The following is a 20,347-nucleotide window of genomic DNA, read 5'->3' as shown; positions in this document are numbered from 1 at the left end:
ACAGAAGTGATCAAAACAACATTATCACTTTATCTTAAGCAGTCATGGGCAAACTTGGCCTTCCAGGTCTTTTGGACTTCAACTCCCACAATTCCTAACAGCCTACCAGCTGGAGGACCAAAGATTACCCATGCCTGTTCTTAAGCCATCAAATAGAAAGAAACCATTCATCATGACATGAAAGCATGGAACCTTCTAAGAATATGTCTCCTTTATGCATCCCTTAAATAACAACTGAAGAATCTATACTGATCTTCCTAAAACAACCTTCGGGAAGGTATGGATTTAATGTCTTTACACTTCTCAAGGAAAACCGGGAGAACATGTTCAATTGGGATATAGTAGCATGCTTTGGACTGCTCAAACAGCAACAGCTAGAACACCATAAGGCTGTCCATGCTCATCGATGTGTGTGTGTGTGTGTATGGAAGCACATGATATTTGCAACTAGACAGAACTGGTCTAGGTCCTTAGTTAATAGTGCGCCATAGTGCCACCTTGTGGCTCAACCATTGCTATTCTCTGCAATAAAAACCATTTCGGGGAAAGTTGCTATCAAGATGGCTGCCACTTGGAGGAGTGTGTGTGTGTGTGTGTGTGTGGCTTGTATGTGCATGAGAGGGAGAGAGACTGAGAGAGTCTACTTCTTACAGCAGCTGGCTGCCGCCTCGCCTGATCTGCTTGGTTTCCAAATCACTCACAAGATGGCCTCCTCTGAGCCAAGCACATAGAACACAATTGCATTCTCCAAAGCCTACAGGAGTTGAGCACTTACCATATCAGTGATACTACAGAATTCATCTAGTTTTATTAACATTTCTTCTATACGTTCTTCGACTTCTTTCATCTGAAAAAGATGGACAATTTAAGATCATTGCATTTATGAAAGACAGGGGCAACCACCTTCCAGGAAGAAATACTACTAACACAATCTGCATCCCAGTAAAGTAATAATTTAACAAATTTAAATTCGGACCATCAAAAAATAATTATGAGCTCACTGGCGATATGTCACATGCATACTCATTTGCATAAGATTACGATTTTAAGACTTTTGGTGTATTTTCAAACCTGATACTTTTCTAAATTATTCCTTAAGTATTCCTTATTACAAAACAATATCTATAACTGTCCTCAGACATAAGACATCTTCAGATTTATGTATTTCTAAGTTCCCAAGAGCACATCTACACTGCAAAATTAATCCAGTTTGACACAACTTCAACTATTATGGCTCGATGCCATGAAATCATGGGAGTTGTAGTTTTATGAGGCACCAGCACTGTTTGGCAAAGAAGGAAAACATTTTTTTTGTAAATCTTCAGTTTCCATGATTCTATAGCATTCAACCATGGCACTGCATTAATTCTACAGTGCAGATGGACTCTTAGTTAATTTCCTCCTTCCCTGAAAATTGATGGTAAAATTTAAGAACCCAAAATGACTTTGAATGAAGCAATCCCGGGGTATAATTTGAAACAAATCCATAGATTAGCTGAGCTGTTTACTCAATTTTCCCCCAGAATACAATTTCTAAGATCAGTATGGGTCCTTTAGTGAAACTAGCAACAACAAAAAACCCAAAACTTTTTCAACAACATTATGGAAAGGGGAAAAGGAAACAAGGTTGAGTTGCTTGCAAGTTCAGACCTTTCCTCTCTTTTATGATGTAGAACTTTTGAAGATAAACATGTTCTTTATATTTACACATTTTTCCAAATTTGCTGTTAAAAACTACAGTAGAGTCTCACTTATCCAACATAAACGGGCCGGGAGAACGTTGGATAAGCGAATATGTTGGATAATAAGGAGGGATTAAGGAAAAGCCTATTAAACATCAAATTACATTATGATTTTACAAATTAAGCACCAAAACATCATGTTATACAACAAATTGGACAGAAAAAGTAGTTCAATACACAGTAATGCTATGTAGTAATTACTGTATTTACGAATTTAGCACCAAAATATTACAATGTATTGAATACATTGACTACAAAAATGTGTTGGATAATCCAGAATGTTGGATAAGCGAGTGTTGGGTATTTATTTCGTGTCAAAAGCATTGTAAAACAAATACATTTCAAATAATGGAAATTAAAAAAAAGAAATCACAAGCAACTAAATAGCTTTGGACCAAAAGCGGGCAACAGCAACCGCATTGTCTGTAGCTTTAAACAGCTCCTCCTCCGTACATGAGGCAGGGCATTGTGGGCAAGCATACATGTGCTGAGTTGTTTGTTCAGTTGTTTGTTTGTTTGAGTGTTGGATAAGTGAGACTCTACTGTACTTGTCTTCTGTTTAGATCTGATAATAAACCTGATACTTTTCTAAATTATTATTTACTTATTCACTATTACTAGACAATATCTGTGACTATCCTCAGACATAAGACAGTTTCAGGTTTATGTATTTCTCAAGTTCCCAAAAACACATAGAGGGTGTCTTAAAGGAGCTTTTCCAACCAGTATCATCCAAATATTTTGAATAATAATGAGGAAGGCTGCCTAAAGATAATCATTATCCCATCAATGCCAACACACTTCAAAAACTCAAGAGAGTATTCAAAGGAAGATATAGCTCCTGCCTTCACTGTTCTCATAGGTTCAATATGGACATTATTTACAATGGTGCTACTTAAAGTGGTGGTCCCTGGATTGGTGCCAGTCTGTCAACAAATTTCCCAGAAATAAACAATTGTGATCAATAGACATAGATATGGTACCAGTCCACAGCACTCTAAAAGAAAATAATGCTACTCTCCCACAACAGTTAGCTCCAAAGCACTGATACAAATAAGGTGTCAGTCCTTGGCCCAATAGAAGAAAAAAATGCTGGTGGCCCGTATTAGTTGCCTACAATAAGCAATTATATCTATGACAGCCCAAAGTGGGGCAGAGGACTTGAATGAAATATTACAGCACGTTTTTTTCATATGATAATCCATACCACAATAGATTTGTTAAATTGTAGAGATGTAGAACCCTATAGGTTTTACGTATCATTGTGATTATTCAGAGGCTGGAGTTGTTTGCCATTTAATATAGAATTAGTCATCATGGTTGTCCAATGCTCAAGATGACAGAATCTTCAATATTTGCAAGATCTTCAAAGATGTTATTAGTGGTGATATATTCTAGGCCAAAACAATGAAATTCATCCTTTCTTCTGAGAAGACGTTCTTTACACTCTAACAACAGTTTTGACAAGCAAACCTATCAAGGCTTTTCTTGACATGACATATTCAAAGAAGGGTTGCTTTTGCCTTCCTTTGAGGCTGAGAGAATGTGATTTGCTCAAAGTCACCCAATGGGTTTCCATGGCTGAATGGGGATTCAAACCAGACTTCCAGTGCAATACTGAAATTACTACACCATGCCAGATAGACATATTTTACCAATTTCAGTCTACAAAACTGTAAAAAAATGGCCTAATGTACAAGTGAGTGGGAGAAACAGCATGGTGTCATGGTTAGAGTGATGGGAAAGATCAATAGATTGGGATTCAATTCCTGTTCAGCCTCAGATATCCAGTGAAGAATCACTTTGAAATAAACGTTGTCAAGAAAACCCTGGAATAACTTTGCCTTTGGGTTGTCTTAAATCTGAAATGACCTGAAGGCATTTCAGAGGGAAGTGATAGTACACTGGGTACAATTTTTTTTTGTGTCAGGAGCAACCGGAGTTGCTTCTGGAGTGAGAGAATTGGCCGTCTGCAAGGACGTTGCCCAGGGGACGCCCGGATGTTTTAATGTTTTATCATCCTTGTGGGAGGCTTCTCTCATGTCCCCGCATGGAGCTGGAGCTGATAGAGGGAGCTCATCCGCACTCTCCCCGGGTGGGATTCGAACCTGGCAGCTTTCAGGTCAGCAACCCAACCTTCAAGTTACGAGGCTTTTATCCCCTTGGCCACCGGGGGCTCCTACTGGGTACATGAATAGTTCCTTCATAGAATTAAATGGACAGATCTATGTAAAAATAAAATAATTTTTACTTTTGTCTGGGCATAACGCCCACTGAACTATAAATAGAGATAATACACAAATCAACAAGAGGCCGTGGAAATTATTTTTAAAAATCCAAAACCAAGCCAGATGCAATTAATTCACATAATAGAGCTTAATCATGTTTAGATATGTTTGAAGGCAGACACTTACATAAAGAGAACACAGTGAAAATTCATATCTGATTAGTAGACAAGCAAGATCAGCAGATACTCTGAAAAGTAGCCAGAGTCTAGGTCTAGTAACATTTTGGTAATGTTACAGCTGGTAAAATGGCTGGGATTTCTGGGAGTTGTAGGCCAAAACATCTGGAGACTCACAGGTTGAGAACCCCTGATCTATTGTATGATGCATTTCTTCTATGTAGCCCAGTCTAAAGAGGCTCTTCCTTTCTCTTTCTTTGCTATCAGTATAGTATGGTATAATATCAGTATAGTATGCCCTCCGCCCAGCAATTAAATCTTTTTAAAACTTAGTGGGTGGGGGAAGGTGCAAAAACATTTATTTTATTTTTGTAGTAACAGATCTGACAGAGGCTATGATCTCCTAATGTGTCATAACATAGACTTCCATTCAATAGTTGCCCACTTATGAAAACTTTCTGGATGAGTTTTTCAAACTCAGAGCAATTGCTTCCTTGAATGAGTCTATCTGTAATGTGGTCTTCTTCTTTTTCCCATTTATTTTCACTTTAGTATTTTGTCTAATAAATCGTTCATATGACATATTCATAGCCTTAATTCATTAGTTTTTCTTTCTAGGGAGAGTTCAGGTTTGATTTGCTTTAAAACCCAGTTAGTTGTCCTTTGGAAGTCCATGGTATCTGCAGGACACCTCCATCAGCACCATATTTCAAATTAATTGATATTCTTCCTGTCAATCAATCAATATATTTTAGTTACCAACCTGAAATACAAAACATATACTAACAAAACAAATTGACATATTTAGAACATACCCTCAGCATGTCTAAAACATGGTATATACAAATAAAACTTAGTTTAAAACTACAATATATACATGGTATATGGTACATATATATAAAAAATCTGCAAGCTAAAACATATACATAGAAAATAGCTAAAATGTCAGCTTTGTTCACTGTCCAGCTTTCACAACCAATAGAAATCAGAAATATGATGGTATGGATGATCCTGACTTTGCTATTAAATGATATATCTTTATATCTGAGAATCTTATCCAGTTCTTTCATAGCTTCCCTTCCTAAACTTCCTCTGATATCTTGAATGCAGTTTCCATTTTGATTTATGACTGTCTTCATCATCCATTTTAAAGTTATATAAATCATCTATGTGTTTTGTTGATGTTCAGCTTTAACCCTAATTCTGCACTTTCTTCCTTAACTTTCCGCAAGGTCATTCTGAGTGTTTGCTATTTTCTGATATTAATATGGTGAAATCTGTTTATCTTAAATTGTTCATGTTCCTGTTCCTTCCTCTAGTTTTCACTCTTCCATCTCCTGGGTCTAATCCAGCTTCTGTTTATGTTCTGAAAATAAATTTAACAAATGCAGTCTTGCGTGACCCCACGGCCAATTGGAAGCCATTCCTTTTCTCTACATTCTGTCTTCACTGTAGCCTCTTACTCAGAGTATTTTGCAGCTCATAACAATCAAATGTTCTACCACATCCATGTCTTTTACAGTACTCCACTGTAAATCTATAAATCTCAAACTTCTGCCCCTTATGAGCAGGAACAAAGTTCTACATCACTTCTAAGAAACTTTGTGACTGGAAGCAGGAATACCACGGAACTTCAAAGGACTATTGAAACTGAAAGAAAGCAATCATAATAAAGACAAAGAAAAAAACATTTAACATATAAAACTTAAATCTGATCCTGGAGGTGAGGTATACAAACAATTTGAAAGCACATAAGAGTATACACAAGTTTGTTGAATGGTTGACTGTAACAAGAACTACCCTCAGTCTCTTAAGGATATAAAAGTAAAGGTAAAGGTTTCCCCTGACGTTAAGTCCAGTTGTGTCCGACTCTGGGGGTTGGTGCTCATCTCCATTTCTAAGCCGAAGAGCTGGCGTTGTCTGCAGACATCTCCAAGGTCATGTGGCCGGCATGACTGCATGGAACGCCTTTCATTTTATCACACCAGGCAGCTAAATGTTCAGTGTTTCCTATTTAAGCTTTTGAAAACGCTGTTAATTCTTTCTGATCTGCTCTTTATCTTGCTGTCACACTGCAAATAATAGTGACATTTTCATCTGTTGTGGTTGGGGCAGGAGGTTCATTGGCTATATTTGTTGATAGAAAGCAGATTCTGGAGAGCAGACATGATCTGGAACCCCTTGAAGTCTGAGTTAAGCACCCCCGCTTCCACCAGCTAAAAATTCCTTACTTAGTTATTCTGAAGTATGTCCTAGTCCATGAGGGTCTTTTACAACGATCTGAAATTTCTTCCTTGTAGCATCTTCCTCTGACTGCCAATGCACAGCATCATCATCACCATGATCATCATCATCACCAATCACTTGTGTCCAAGTAGGATTGTCTTCCAAGGGAAGAGTCTTGTTGGTGGGCCTGTAAGTGACTGCAGCAATCTATTCTGGATCTGCATGATCTTTCACAGTGAGAACATACATTTCCAAGAGGAAGGCAGTCCCAACAAGTGTCTTCCTCTTGACACATTTCTCCCTTTCACTCTCCATTCGTGCCTCTTTGAATTTCACAGCACTGTTGGTAACAGCTGATCTCCAGTTGGAATGCTTGAGGGCCAAGGCTTCTCAGTTCTTCGTGTTTGTTCCACATTTTAGGTCATTTTAAATCTCTTTTGCTGTCCTTCAACATTCTATTTTCCATTCTTGAGCTGAGGGTAAAGTAACTGCTTTGGAAAACAGAGATCAGGCATTCGAACAATATGGCCAGTCCAGCAAAGTTGATGATGGATAATCACTGCTTTAATGCTGGTGGTCTATTTCTTCCAGGGAATTGCAAGATTTTTCCAGAGGGTTTTAGAAGTCAAGAGTGACATTAGTAGATGATCCACATTTCACAGGCATATAACAGGGTTCGGAGGACAATAGTTTATAAACAAGCGTCTTGGTATCCCTGTGAATGTTCTGATCCTCAAACACTCTCTGCTTCATTAAAAAATTGTGGCACCCACAGAGCTCAGGTGGTGGTGTATTTCAGCACTGGTCAACTTTTGTGGAAAGGTGGCCACCTAGGTAGTGGAAATGGGCAACATTAAGCTTTTTCCTGTCATCGCAGAGGAATTGGTTGGTGCCTGCTAGTAGAGCTCTTTGCTTTTCTCAATGTTAAGTGAGAAGCCAAGCTTTTCATATACTTCTGCAAAGGTGTTTAAAGTAGCTTGTAGGTCTTCCTCTGAATGAACACAGACTATATTATCATCAGCATTCACTATCAACTCTCTGAATAAGTTGGTTCTGGGGGTGGAGGTTGTTTTTTTCAAGTAATGAAGAGGGAGGTGAAAGGGTACTAGGTATTAAATCTACTCCACAGGATAATATGAATTTAATAATATGGGGGCAACTCAGCAACACAATACTTATATCAATTAAATGCAGAACCTTCAAGTAAGAAACTTCCATCTAACTAAGGGCAGAGGCCTGTTGTGGTCTGCAAAAGGCTTATTGCATGTTTCAGGCCGTAACAACAAGCTAGAGAAATTCAATCTTAAGTTAAAAAGTATTGCTACAAATACAATCTCAAGAAAGATAGGAGGCCAACACAAAAACATTGGAATGCAGCAGAGATTGGCAATATTTTCATCTAGTTTATCCATTAAAGCTAAATGAAAAGTCCAGGAATTCAAGATTAAAGTTGCCTTTGGAAGATCTAGAGAAGTGTTCTCTTGGATAAAAAATAGTGGTTTCTTCTTCTTCTTTATTTGCATTTGTTTCACTTTCACAGAAGCCTTATACCCCTAATCCTTGTGAAAGTAGAAGGCTTACAGTAAATTTTGTTATCATTTTATTATTTACTAGCTGTGCCCGGCCACGCGTTGCTGTGGCAAAGTGGTGGTGGTATTGGTTAAAAATTGTTGTGTCGTTTTTATTTGACGTTATTTGTATTTTTTAATTAATTTTATTGTAAGTTATCTTTTTATTTATTATATTTTATTATTTTATTGTATAATTTTTAGTTATTTTTTGTTATTATGGTATTTTATTGTATCAATTTTTAGTGTTTTTTTATTATTTTTTATTGGGTTGCTAGGAGACCAAGTTGGAGGAGCTTAGCCTTCTAACTGGCAGCAATTGGATAAAAGCAATTATTCCTCTCTCTCTAATTAGGACTTTATATTTCTTTTCTTTTTGTTGTATCAACCTAGAGGCGTGGATGATGGGTTGTGTTGTCAAATTTCGAGGTTGCGGGGCCTGTAGTTTTGTTGTTTTGTGGGTTGCCGTGATGCCATCACTCTTTTATATATATAGATTGTAAAAGCATGTTCATCATCTGTCCATCAACCAGGACCCTTGAACCTTTGTATAGGCACAATTTAAAAGTGATTGGAAAGAAGCATGTTGAGTGTGTTTGGAATTATTTGTATTTTCTCTTCCTTCAAGGAATTCCAAGCACAATGCAAATTGGATCAGGTGAGACACGCTTCTCAAGGCTACTCAGGCCTCTTCTGCACTGCCATATCATTCAGATTATCAAACCAGATAATCCACATTATCTGCTTTGAACTGAATTATATGAGTCTACACTACCATATAATTCAGTTCAAAGCAGGCTATCTGGATTTATATGGCAGTGTACAAGGGCCCTTAGGCTATCCAAAGCTTGGGAGAGGGAGGTTTAAAAGTAAAAAATAATTTACTTGAAATTTTTGACTCTATGTATGCATGTATGGGCACATATACTTTATAATACATTCACAGACACACCTATAGCTCCGCATTACATTTCACACATTTGCATTTATTAATAATGTCATTTTTAAAACAGTAGAGCATTATACACACATGTCTGTCCAGATTAATCACAACTCTTGTGAAGCCTCTTGGATTTGTAAATTACTGAGAACCTAAGAGTGATCAGTATACATATTTCAAATGCAAAATAAAAATAATCATCAGTTTTCTAGAGGGAAAAAGATACCCGCAGGAAGTGATCTCTTTTGATCCATACACATGTAATGTGTTGTCAAAGGCTTTCATGGCTGGAATCAAAGGGTTGTTGTGTGTTTTCCGGGCTGTATGACCATGTTCCAAAAGCATTCCCTCCTGACGTTTTGCCCACATCTATGGCAGGCATCCTCAAAGGTTGTACACATGTAATGTCTTCTTGAGAGATACTAGTAGGCCCCTTCTACACAGCTGTATAAAATCCACATTATCTCCTTTGAACTGAATCATTTGGCAGTGTAGACTAAAATAATCCAGTTCAAATCATGTTCCTGTTCCTTCCTCTAGTTTTCTAAGATAATGTGGATTTTCTGCTTTGATAACCTGGATTACCTGGCAGTGTAGAAGGGGCTGAAGACAATTAAGAGTTAAAGTGAGATTTATGTCACAGAGATTTGTTATTCTGGTGCTACAACTCCTTTTTATCTTTCTGGAAATTTGAGATGATGTCCTTAGTTAACCTCTGGAAAAAGATTTGCCGAATATTTTACTGAGTATGCCACATCTGGATTTTTATTGTGCAAATCTATGGGTACTTTCTCAAAAGTAAGTTTGGGTCTGCCTGGTAACTTGCAGAGTACAGCATGTCTGTTCATCTTCATCCAAAAACTGGCTTCTGCAAGGTGCCATGTTTATAGAAGAGTGCATTATTTTGTTTGTAGAGAGAGGGGAGTTTTACAGGTACTGTATTTTAAAAAAACTGCCTTTAGTTTCGGTACATATTTCTTTGGTTTCTTTACATTTTTCAAAGTTTTCAATTCCCCTAATTTTTTTAAAAAATGGATTTTTTTTTAGAAGTATGACTTTTAAAAAAGCACCCACAAATTCAAAAGGCCAGACAACTAAAATATAGGCTTTTTACATTATCTGATGTAAGGAACCAGCCATTTTCCCCTAAGATCCCAGGAAACAAAATTATATTTGCGCCCATTGGCTATACTTATATCTACAGGGATCAACATCAGCCCATGGATCACTACTTTGAACAGCACTAAACAAAACCACCTTCTCAATTAAAAGATGACTAAAATAAAAAGGCTCTAGGGCCCCTTCTACACTACTATATAAAATCCACATTATCTGCTTTGACCTGGATTATATGGCAGTGTAGACTAAGATAATCCAGTTCAAATCAGATAATGTGGATTTTCTGCTTTGATAACCTGGATTATCTAGCAGTGTAGAAGGGGCCAAAGAACTAAGAAACTAAACTTGTTTTACAGAAGGGAACTTTGCAAGCCACTATTTAAAATATTTAATCTGTCACACAGCCCATCTACTTGTCCCTGAAGGCAGAGTTTGGAACAGGGATCTTTCTGCAGAACATAATGCTTAAGTACTTTTGAAAAGGTCCACACAGTTCTTCAAGTACACAGTCTCAAATGATTCCTAGAGTTGGAAGAAACCACAAAGTCACTTAATCCAAACTCCTGTCATGCAGAAATACACAATCAAAGCACTCCCAGCAGATGTCCATCCAGCCTCTGCTAAAAACATCCAGAGGAGACTTCACCACACTCCCAGGCAGCATATTTCACACTGGAATAGTTCTTACTATCAGAAAGCTCTTCCTAATGTGCAGGTGGGCTCTCTTCTTATATTTCAGTACTTTAAATTTGCAGCTGTGGACAAGTCTATATAGGGACCACCAAACGCAGAATTGCCCAAACACGAATCAAGGAACATGAAAGGCACTGCAGACTAATTCAGCCAGAGAAGTCAACAATAGCAGAGCACTTGATGAACCAACCTGGACACTGAATATTATCTGAGAACACAGAAATGTTGGACCACTCCCACAACTATCATGTCAGACTACACAGAGAAGCCATTGAAATCCACAAGCATGTGGACAACTTCAACAGAAAGGAGGAAACCATGAAAATGAACACAATCTGGCTACCAGTTTACTGTAATCAGGACAGTAAACAAAGAGCAACACTCAAAAACAAGAAAATTTCAGAAAGGAATCGATCAGGGCCAGTTAACACCTTCCAACAAAAGATTTCTCCAGGCAAGACGCAGCCAGGCTTTGAAGCTGCAAGGCTATTAAATGCGAATCAAGGTGGCCAATTGCAACATTCACATTTGCATCAGGCAGACAAGAGTTCTTTCTCCGACCCTGGACATTCCGCAGATATATAAATCCCACTTGCCTGGTTTCCAACAGACCTCACAACCTCTGAGGATGCCTGCCAAAGATGTAGGCGAAACGTCACGAGAGAATGCTTCTGGGGCATGGCTTCACAGCCCGGAAATATCATAACAACCCATTGAATCTTTCCTCCAAGCTGAAGACATCCAGCTCCCTCAGCCGCTCCTCATAGGGCTTTGACCCTTTGGAGCCCCCTCTTTGAACACCTTTCGGGTGACGGTGCCAAGATCCTGAAGAGAAGAGGATGATGGCATGCTCCCTTTCTGCCCAACTCTTGCAGACCTCGCTTCCCCAAGGATACCATCTGAAACCTCTTTCTCAAAAAACAGGCCCGCAAATTGTCACAGAAGACACCCTCTTCCCGAAAACCGACTTCCAAGCCCACTGCCTCCAGGCCCGTTCCTTCCTACCTCTCCGCCGGCTTCAGGGACCAAGCAGTGGGCGAAATGGTGCGCCTCGCTCTTCTCTCCTCCTGCTGCTTCTTTTCCTCCTCCTCCTCCCGTGGCCACCACAGCCCCCTCCGGGGTCTCCTCCTCCTCCGACTCCTCCTTCTCTTCCACCGCCCTGCTGCCGCCTGAAGACAATGAGAAGGAAGGAGGGGAAGGCGACGAAGGCGAGTCCCTGAAGAAGGCGGCGGAAAGCTCCTCCTCAGGAACCCAGGCAAGGCTCATGGCTGCTGCTCAGGCCCCGACGGGGCTCTTCCGTCTCTCTTGCAAGGCGCTCCTTCCCTCTCTCTCCTTCGGCCGGAGATTCTGCTGCTGCTTCTTCTCTTTTGTCCAGGTTTTTAATGCATATACATTTATCTATTTTTCTTGTAGTTGGAGTAGTTGCTTCAGGGTCTCCGTTATCCGCAAGCAAGGTCGGGGCTCCGCCTAGTGGAGACGCCTCGGAGTTGCACCGGTTCCATCACAGTCGAGATGGATGGAGAGATCAATGGATGGATATAGACCTCATAGAGAGATGGATCAATGGATGGAGGAGACAGGGAGCTGGATGAGAGAGGTGGAGAGATGGATGAATGGATGAAAGAAATAGGTGGATGGATGGATGGATGGATGTTGCACTTCAGCCAGAGTTCACCTTGCCCTTAACACCAACCAGGAAGCCAAAAGTAAGTAAGTAAGTAACTTTATTTTTCTATCCCGCCACCATCTCCCCACAGAGGCGGCTAACACAGGACAATGGCCCAAAAACAGTAAACAAGCACAACAATTAAAACATATTACAATGAATAAAACACAGTAAAATCACATTATGCAAACAATGCATTACATTAAGCATAAAAGCCCATTAAAATATAAAGTACAGTAGAGTCTCACTTATCCAACATAAACGGGATAGAGGAACGTTGGATAAGTGAATATGCTGGATAATAAGGAGAGATTAAGGAGAATAATAATAATAATAATAATAAAAAAACTTTATTTATACCCCGCCACCATCTCCCCAATGGGGACTCGGGGTGGCTTACATGGGGCCATGCCCAGAACAATACAATATAACAAAATATAAAACAACACATCATAACACAATTAAACAATACAATAGATAATAATATACATAATACAGCACTAAATCAGAAAATCAATAAAAACCAGGGCGGGCCTCATGAACACTAAGTTAAAACTCGAGATGAGAAAGAAATAAGAATAAAAACCACGGGGAACAGGGTCATAAGATAGTGGTACAGTCTAGAGGATAGATATTGGGGGGCGGGGGGGAGCAACAAAAAAGAAGTATATGACAGTTACTCTCCAAAAGCACAACGGAAGAGCCATGTTTTTAAGTCTTTCTTGAAGGCTAGTAATGTGGGGGCTTGCCTAATCTCAATGGGCAGTGAATTCCACAGTCGGGGGGCCACAGCAGAGAAGCCTATTAAACATCAAATTAGGTTATGATTTTACAAATTAAGCACCAAAACATCATGTTATACAACAAATTTGACAGAAAAAGTAGTTCAATATGCAGTAATGCTACATAGTAATTACTGTATTTACGAATTTAGCACCAAAATATCACAATGTATTGAAAACATTGACCTCAAAAAAGCGTTGGATAATCCAGAATGTTGGATAAGCGAATGTTGGATAAGTGAGACTCTACTGTAGGTAAAAGTAAAATAAAATACAATGAACCACCAGGATGGTGGAGGGGGATAGTATGGAGTGGCCAAATTGAACTAAAGTGCCGTAGTAAAGTTATAAAGTGCTTCGGGACAGAGGACAAAGTGCAACTATTTCTTGACCGTTGGGTGGGGATAGACGTCCAATTTATTATAAGAACCGAGAATGGTGCAGAAAAATATGTAAGTTAATTTTGGTCATGGGGAGTAATTACTCAAGCAATAGTAAAACCGTTTAAAAAGGAGAAAAAAATCACCATAGGAAATGGGAAAGGCAAAATCCAAGTGGTAATGAGGAAAAACAGTCAAGCAAGTAGTAAGCCAAAGCAAACTGGCAATAAAAAAACAATCCAAAGGTAATAATCCAAATAGTTCAAAGCTGTTTCATAAAACATACATCCTGAAGTCCAACATGAAAGTAAATCCAGGGAAACAAGGACCGAAACATGAACATGAATCCAAAAACCAGACTGTCAAAACTTCATATGCTATGCATCCAAACTCCCAAGATCTTGAACTAAGACATGAACTGGAAACAAGGCTTGAGATCCTCACTGTTAAGCCACGTTGCCTAATCTGACTCTAATGAAAACACTCTTTTCATTTAAGGACCACAGAACATGGAAGCACGGCATGAAATCGTCCCCTTGGCATCTGCTTTGATGCTTCAAGGTTTTCTCGTGAATTTAGTTTCATTTCAGGAGCTTTGCTCCTTCCTCCCTAAAACTGAGATTCAAACTCCTACTGGGCTGTTGTGAGTTTTCCAGGCTGTATGGCCATGTTCCAGAAGCATTCTGGAAGGGTCTGGAAAACAAGCCCTATGAGGAGCAGCTTAAAGAATTGGGCATGTTTAGCCTGCAGAAGAGAAGGCTGAGAGGAGACATGATAGCCATGTATAAATATGTGAGAAGAAGTCATAGGGAGGAGGGAGCAAGCTTGTTTTCTGCTGCCCTGGAGACTAGGACGTGGAACAATGGCTTAAAACTACAGGGAAGGAGATTCCACCTGAATATTAGGAAAAACTTCCTCACTGTGAGAGCTGTTCAGCACTGGAACTTTCTGCCCCAGAGTGTGGTGAAGGCTCCTTCTTTGGAGGCGTTTAAGCAGAGGCTGGATGACCATCTGTCGGAGGTGCTTTGAATGCGATTTTCTGCTTCTTTGCAGGGGGTTGGACTGGATGGCCCATGAGGTCTCTTCCAACTCTATGATTCTGGGAGTCTATGATTCTCTGTCATAGAATCAACCATGGCCTGAGACGAGGCCTTTAAAGACAGGCTTCTAAATGTCAGTGGAAGGGAAGGAAAATCTTAATGTAGTTCAGCCAGGATTTTTTCAGAGAGGATTTACCTCTGGGGCTGACAGAGTATGGGTTTCTATGGCCAAACAAGGATTTGAATTCTGGTTTTGAGTCCTAGTCCAGCACCCCTATCACAACACCATGGTAACTTTCTGTTACTACTAGTAGTACCATTTAGTGGCCATTCTTCATTTACAAGGGATCCCAGGGTCTTATTTGAAAAAGCCAACTCAAGGTCTCTTGAATTTCATACTTGTGCTAAACTGGAAGGCACCTGCTTTACATAAGAAGGTAAAAAAGAATCCACACAAATAAATATTCTACAGTTAGAGTTTAAAAAAATCTTTCCATTACTGAACATAGATTTCTTTGCTGTTCTTTACAGTTAAATATAGCATTAGTTGCTCAGTTTGGTATCACAGATTATTTTTCCAATGCAGTCTTTATACTGAGTGAAGTCAAAGCAGGATGGCAGTTATTGCTACCTGTGCTAAAGTACAGGAATCATTCAATTGGGCATTTTTATTTTTCAACTTCCTTCTCAGTTGGCTGTTCATGACATTAATTTATCTTGCTATCTTGAAATTGTACCATCTAAATCAATTTTCTTTAAACTGGGGCTGTCCACTGAACCACTTACTCCATCCCCCTCTAATGAGCAGGCTTGTGGCCCACCCTTGTTTTATTGTTCTTCTGATTTTGCGTAATGTAGTGTATATTATCATTTATTGTATTGTTCAATGTGTTATGATTTGTTGTTCTATTTATATTCTGCTATATTGTATTGTTCTGGGCATGGCCCCATGTAAGCCGCCCCGAGTCCCCGTTGGGGAGATGGTGGCGGGGTATAAATAAAGTTTATTATTATTATTATTATTATTATTATTATTATTATTATTATTATTATTATTATTGAGCAACAAATGTGTTTTAGGAAGCACAAACAGTCCCCTTCTATAGCTGTGCAATTTGTTGTGTGCTTTCATGTCATTGCTGACTTACAGCAACTATAAGATGAACATATCAAAGGGTTTTCTGGGACTGAAAGTGTGTGACTTGTCCAGGGTCATCCAGTGGGTTTCCATGGCTGAGCGTGACTCTTGTCTCCAGAGTTGTAGTCCAACACTTAACACACTACACCATGCTGGTTCGCTAAAGCATTCAACTCCTTGTTATTGAACCACGCTACCCCTCTCCCCGAAAGATTTATAGTTCATCAAAAGACTACAAGCAAATATATGGTTTTTTTTTTCCTTTTTATTAAACACTTTTTCTGGAGGTCTGGAGTTGTGAAATTCCAAAGTGTTATGATCGGGACTGGACCTAGCAGCAGCTGTACCCTACAAACTCTATCAGTTCTAAACCCTTCAATACATTGTATCAATTTGATGATTTCTGTATCACTTGTATCTTTTACATACTGTGTACTGTATCATTTCCTTAGATACAATTTATAAACTATCTTCTAAATATATATATCAAAATGTAACTTGAAGGTAGCCATCCCTCCATGACCCAGTTGGCATAATTCCTTGGAAAGGAGACTGTGACAGAGATCCCCCCAGCTATTTCCCAAGCCAGATATAGCTATCAGATCCTTTGTAGATATATGATCCTCTTTCTAACAACAGCAGTTCAGGATGTTTGTCTATTTGACCTGAGACTGAGAGTCTGTTGCTCCCACGGAAAAGGGATCTTAAGAGATGTGCATTAATTAACTTTCTATAACGACAGCCATGTTCTTGATAGTCCCTCTTCTTGAGTGTCCCAAGATTGGAACTTTTGTCTTTTGAGGCTTACACTTTTTGTCTCACACAGAACTGGACACTTGAGTTTATAAAAACCCTATCAGCATATATGCACCCTTGTTTCCTCTTAGATAGCACCATCACAGGGGGCATCTCTATAGCTGATTGGCTCCTTGCACAGACCAATCCCCAACTGCCATCCTTCGCGCCATGGGAATCTCCACCTGTAGGCTCTGACATAGGGGGACCTCCAGCCAATCCCATTGTGAACCCTGGCCGGCTTCTTTTTCAGCCAATCAGGGGAGGGAGCAGAAAATCTAAATAGCTGTCAGAACTGTATAAGATGTCTCATTGTTTATGCTCGTGCCTTTTGAAACAAATTGCTTGTGCTTGTATCTTTTTTGGCCAAATTGTAATAAATCCTTGTGGCTTGTCTTCAACCTGATGAGTTTATTTCTATGCCCTGGCCAATAAGGTCTTGGTTTAGCATATGCTCGCTCGACAGGGACCTTTTAACTGCAGTCCTAGCTGAAATCACTACATCCTTACACCTTTTTATCTGAAATGGCAAATCAACCCCACATTGGCAGGAATTAAAATGCCACTGCAATACAGCACATTGCTCTATCAAATACAAAGATTAGAGTTGTGCCCCTACAAATGCTTATTTGAGAAAAACATTTTTGGGATAAGACCCTTGGTTGCACTATCATTAGTTTAAGAAAGACTAGATGCAATGCAGAGTGAGGAAATATCAGAATTATAGAGTTCAAAGAGATCACCAGGGCCGTTCAGTCCAACCCTCTGCCGTGCAGGAGAAAACAATCAAAACACTCCTTGTAGATGGCCATCCAGCCCCCTCTGAGAAAGAGGCCCCAACACACTCTGAGGCAATATATTCCATTATCAAACAGTTCTTATCATCAAAAAGTTTTCCTCATGCAGAATAAGGTGTTAAAAGAATGCACCTTATTCTGCATGAAAATTAAAAAGATAGCCCTGCATGGGAATAGAATGATGGACAAACAAATAAAAGAGTTATGGCAGCTGGTTTCCCTAGATCAAATTACTGTATATACTCGAGTATAAGCCTAGTTTTTCAGCCCTATTTTTAAGACTAAAAAAGCCCCCCTCGGCTTATACTCAGGTGAGGGTCCTGGTTGGCTTATATTTGGGTCAGCTTATACTTGAGAATATATGGTACATTTATTATTTTTCTCTATTATTATTGGTATTATTACATTTATTATTTTTCTCTATTATTGTTGCTACTATTACATTTATTTTACTCTATTTATATTAGTAATACATTTATTATTTCACTCTGATCTTATAATTATTGCATTTATTATTTTACTCTATTATTACTTGTATTATTTTCCTGTATTTATTATTATTATTACATGTATTCTTTTACTCTGTTATTATTAAAAGAATACATAAGCACATTTACATTGAAGAAGATGAGAATAATGATTTGATCAGAGTTGGACAGTCTTATCTTAAATTTGAGCTTTATGTAAATATTCAAAACTACCCTGATACCTTCTGGGAAACTAACTCCCCTAGGCATGACATTCTCCAACAAATTCCTGACATGCCTTGCTGGCTGCTTCCTCTTTCAGCAAGAAAGGAGGAGATTGACTTTTTTTCATTTTGATCCCAACTAACCAAGTGTGGGGAGGGGGTGGCAGTAAGGATGGCAGGGAAGAGAGCATGCCTCAAAGAATCGTGGTTTGCATGAGTAAGAGAGGTTGCATGCAATTATCGCGTATAAGTTCTCTGTTACAGTCTCCTACTGTGAAAGAAACTACTTTTATTTTATTACATTTGTGAATCACTTCTTGTCTCCAAAAGAGATTCTAAGCATTTGAGAATAAAACACGATGCACAATAAGAAGATTAATCCCATCCAGCATCATCATGAATCAAAATTAAGCTGCCTAAAGATGTATCAGGCAGATAGTCCCTGAGTTACAAACATCCGACTTACAAACTATTAATAGGTAAGAACGGAGATGAGACATTAGGAAGCAAGAGAAATCTACCCCTACGAAGGAAAATTCACTCCTGAAAGTGTTAACATGGGGAATAGGTGTCTCCACTGAAACTTTCTCACCAATCCTTGTTTTCCCAACAAGTCTAATTTTTCAAAATCCTATTATCATGGTGACAGAAAGTGAGGTGAACTCCTCTGAACAGGAGCACAGACAGTAAGACAAACACCAAACACCACAGGAATGCCAGCCCTTCCGTATGCTATCCAAACCTTTTGTGTGTGTGTGTGTGTGTGTGTGTGTGTATTAGGAAGAACATCCTAACTATGAGAACTTTTCAGCAGTGGAACTCTCTCCCCTGGTCTGTGGTGGAGCCCCTTCTTTGGAGGCTTTTAAGTGGAGGCTGGATGGCCATCTATCGGGGGTGCTTTGAATGCGATTTTCCTGCTTCTTGGCAGGGGGTTGGATCAGATGGCCTATTAGGTGTCTTCCAACTGTATGATTCTATATATATTCTCCCCTCTGTGTGTGTGTGTGTGTGTGTCGAGTTATATATATATGGAGTTACACTTCAAATGTACCTGTTCCAACTTACATACAAATTCAACTTAAGAACAAACCTACATAATCTGTTGTAGTAGAGTCTGTGAGTAACATTACAAACAGTAGTATGGGTGCCAGAAGGGAAAAAAGGGTTACTCGGGAGCAGGAATCTGATGAAGAGCAGCAGAGAAAGAGGATCCGGGACCTACTTACAGCACCTACAGATGAGGAGTCATTTGAGGGACTCTCTGGGGATGATGGGTCAATGAGTGAAGGAGAAGAAGGAGACACCATGGATTGGACTAAGATAGGAGAAGTGTAAGCTATTTGTGAGGCACCAACAACTAGTGGTACCTTTATGGGATTCTCTGGAAGTGAAGACTGGCAATCAGGGATCAAACTGATTCTTGGAGGGATCTAAGTCTTGACAGGAGATGGAGGAATTGGAGGGAGAATCAAAAGAATTCACGTGAATAGCTGGGAGCAGCTGTGGGAGATGGTGATGGGGCGGTGGTCAGTTCATCCTCTGATGATAGTTTGTAGATAAAAGTGGGTTCAGGGGTGAAGGGGTCCTTGCAGAAGGCAAGGTGTTGATGTGCATTCGTGTGCTGGGTATTGGGAAAGTTTCTTGTAGTCTTGCTGCTGCCTGTTTCATGTTTGGATCTGCAGTTTGGACCTGAACCTGTTTGGCTGGAGATGCTGTTTCTGCAGACATTGGAGCTACACTGCTTTGGATTCTTCGTGCTTCGACCTTGGACTTCGGCTGCCGACGCTTCTCTTCTTGCAACTCCCTCTGTTAACCATTTGTGTACTGTGCCTTTTTGTTTTGCCTTAGAGCACTTCGTTTGACTTGTTGCCTTTTTCATCCAGTTGATCTGGATTACATTTCTGTTTACCCTTTTGAACCAGGTCTGGTTTGGGTTTTTGAGTTTTTGACCAGTGGAACTGCATTTAAGTATCCCTGCATCCTTTTCCTTTTGTTTCAATAAACTCTGTTTTGAAGACACTTTTAAGTCTGGCCCTTTAAGGCGTCTGTGATTCCAACATAATCTTTCTTGTTTGTAACTTGGGGACTGCTTGTAGTCTTTTTTTGCCTATCCTGTTGTCCTGTTCAGAAACCTGTACTGATTAAGCCACAATAATACTATTGTGGCATAATGTCATAGTGTTATTACACCACTGCATTAAAAAATAAATAACAATAATGCTACTGTGGTGATACTGTTGAGTGCAGTATCACAGGAAAGCAATGGAGAAATCTTCAGAAAACACCCGCATGCAGTGATAAACTCCGAATAATAACTGTAAAAAGGATAGTAGCATCATCACACTATAACAGCAAGCCAATTATTT

General features: G+C 39.4%; 1 protein-coding gene and 1 long non-coding RNA gene across 3 annotated transcripts in view; one reads left to right on the top strand and one right to left on the bottom strand.

Annotated features, from left to right (window-relative positions):
- bcas4 (breast carcinoma amplified sequence 4) overlaps positions 1–12,124 on the bottom strand; it is a 60,088-nt gene extending 47,964 nt beyond the window's left edge. For both annotated transcript variants that reach the window (XM_062979751.1, XM_062979752.1), the window contains exons 1-2: positions 11,698–12,124; positions 776–847 (exon numbers count right to left, since the gene is read on the bottom strand). In XM_062979751.1, the coding sequence (XP_062835821.1) occupies positions 776–847; positions 11,698–11,958 (333 nt within the window). In that variant the 5' untranslated portion in view covers positions 11,959–12,124. The remainder of the gene's footprint in view (positions 1–775; positions 848–11,697) is intronic.
- Positions 12,125–12,240: 116 nt separating this feature from the next.
- LOC134298682 (uncharacterized) lies at positions 12,241–20,007 on the top strand. The gene is made up of 2 exons (XR_010005796.1): positions 12,241–12,398; positions 19,664–20,007. It is a non-coding gene; the product is annotated as an uncharacterized LOC134298682 (long non-coding RNA).
- The last annotated feature ends 340 nt before the right edge of the window (positions 20,008–20,347 follow it).

Source organism: Anolis carolinensis, chromosome 4 (genome assembly GCF_035594765.1).
Source record: "Anolis carolinensis isolate JA03-04 chromosome 4, rAnoCar3.1.pri, whole genome shotgun sequence".
Lineage (NCBI taxonomy): Eukaryota > Metazoa > Chordata > Lepidosauria > Squamata > Dactyloidae > Anolis > Anolis carolinensis.
Note: the sequence above shows the minus strand (reverse complement) of the source record. Positions and strands in the feature narration are given on the sequence as shown.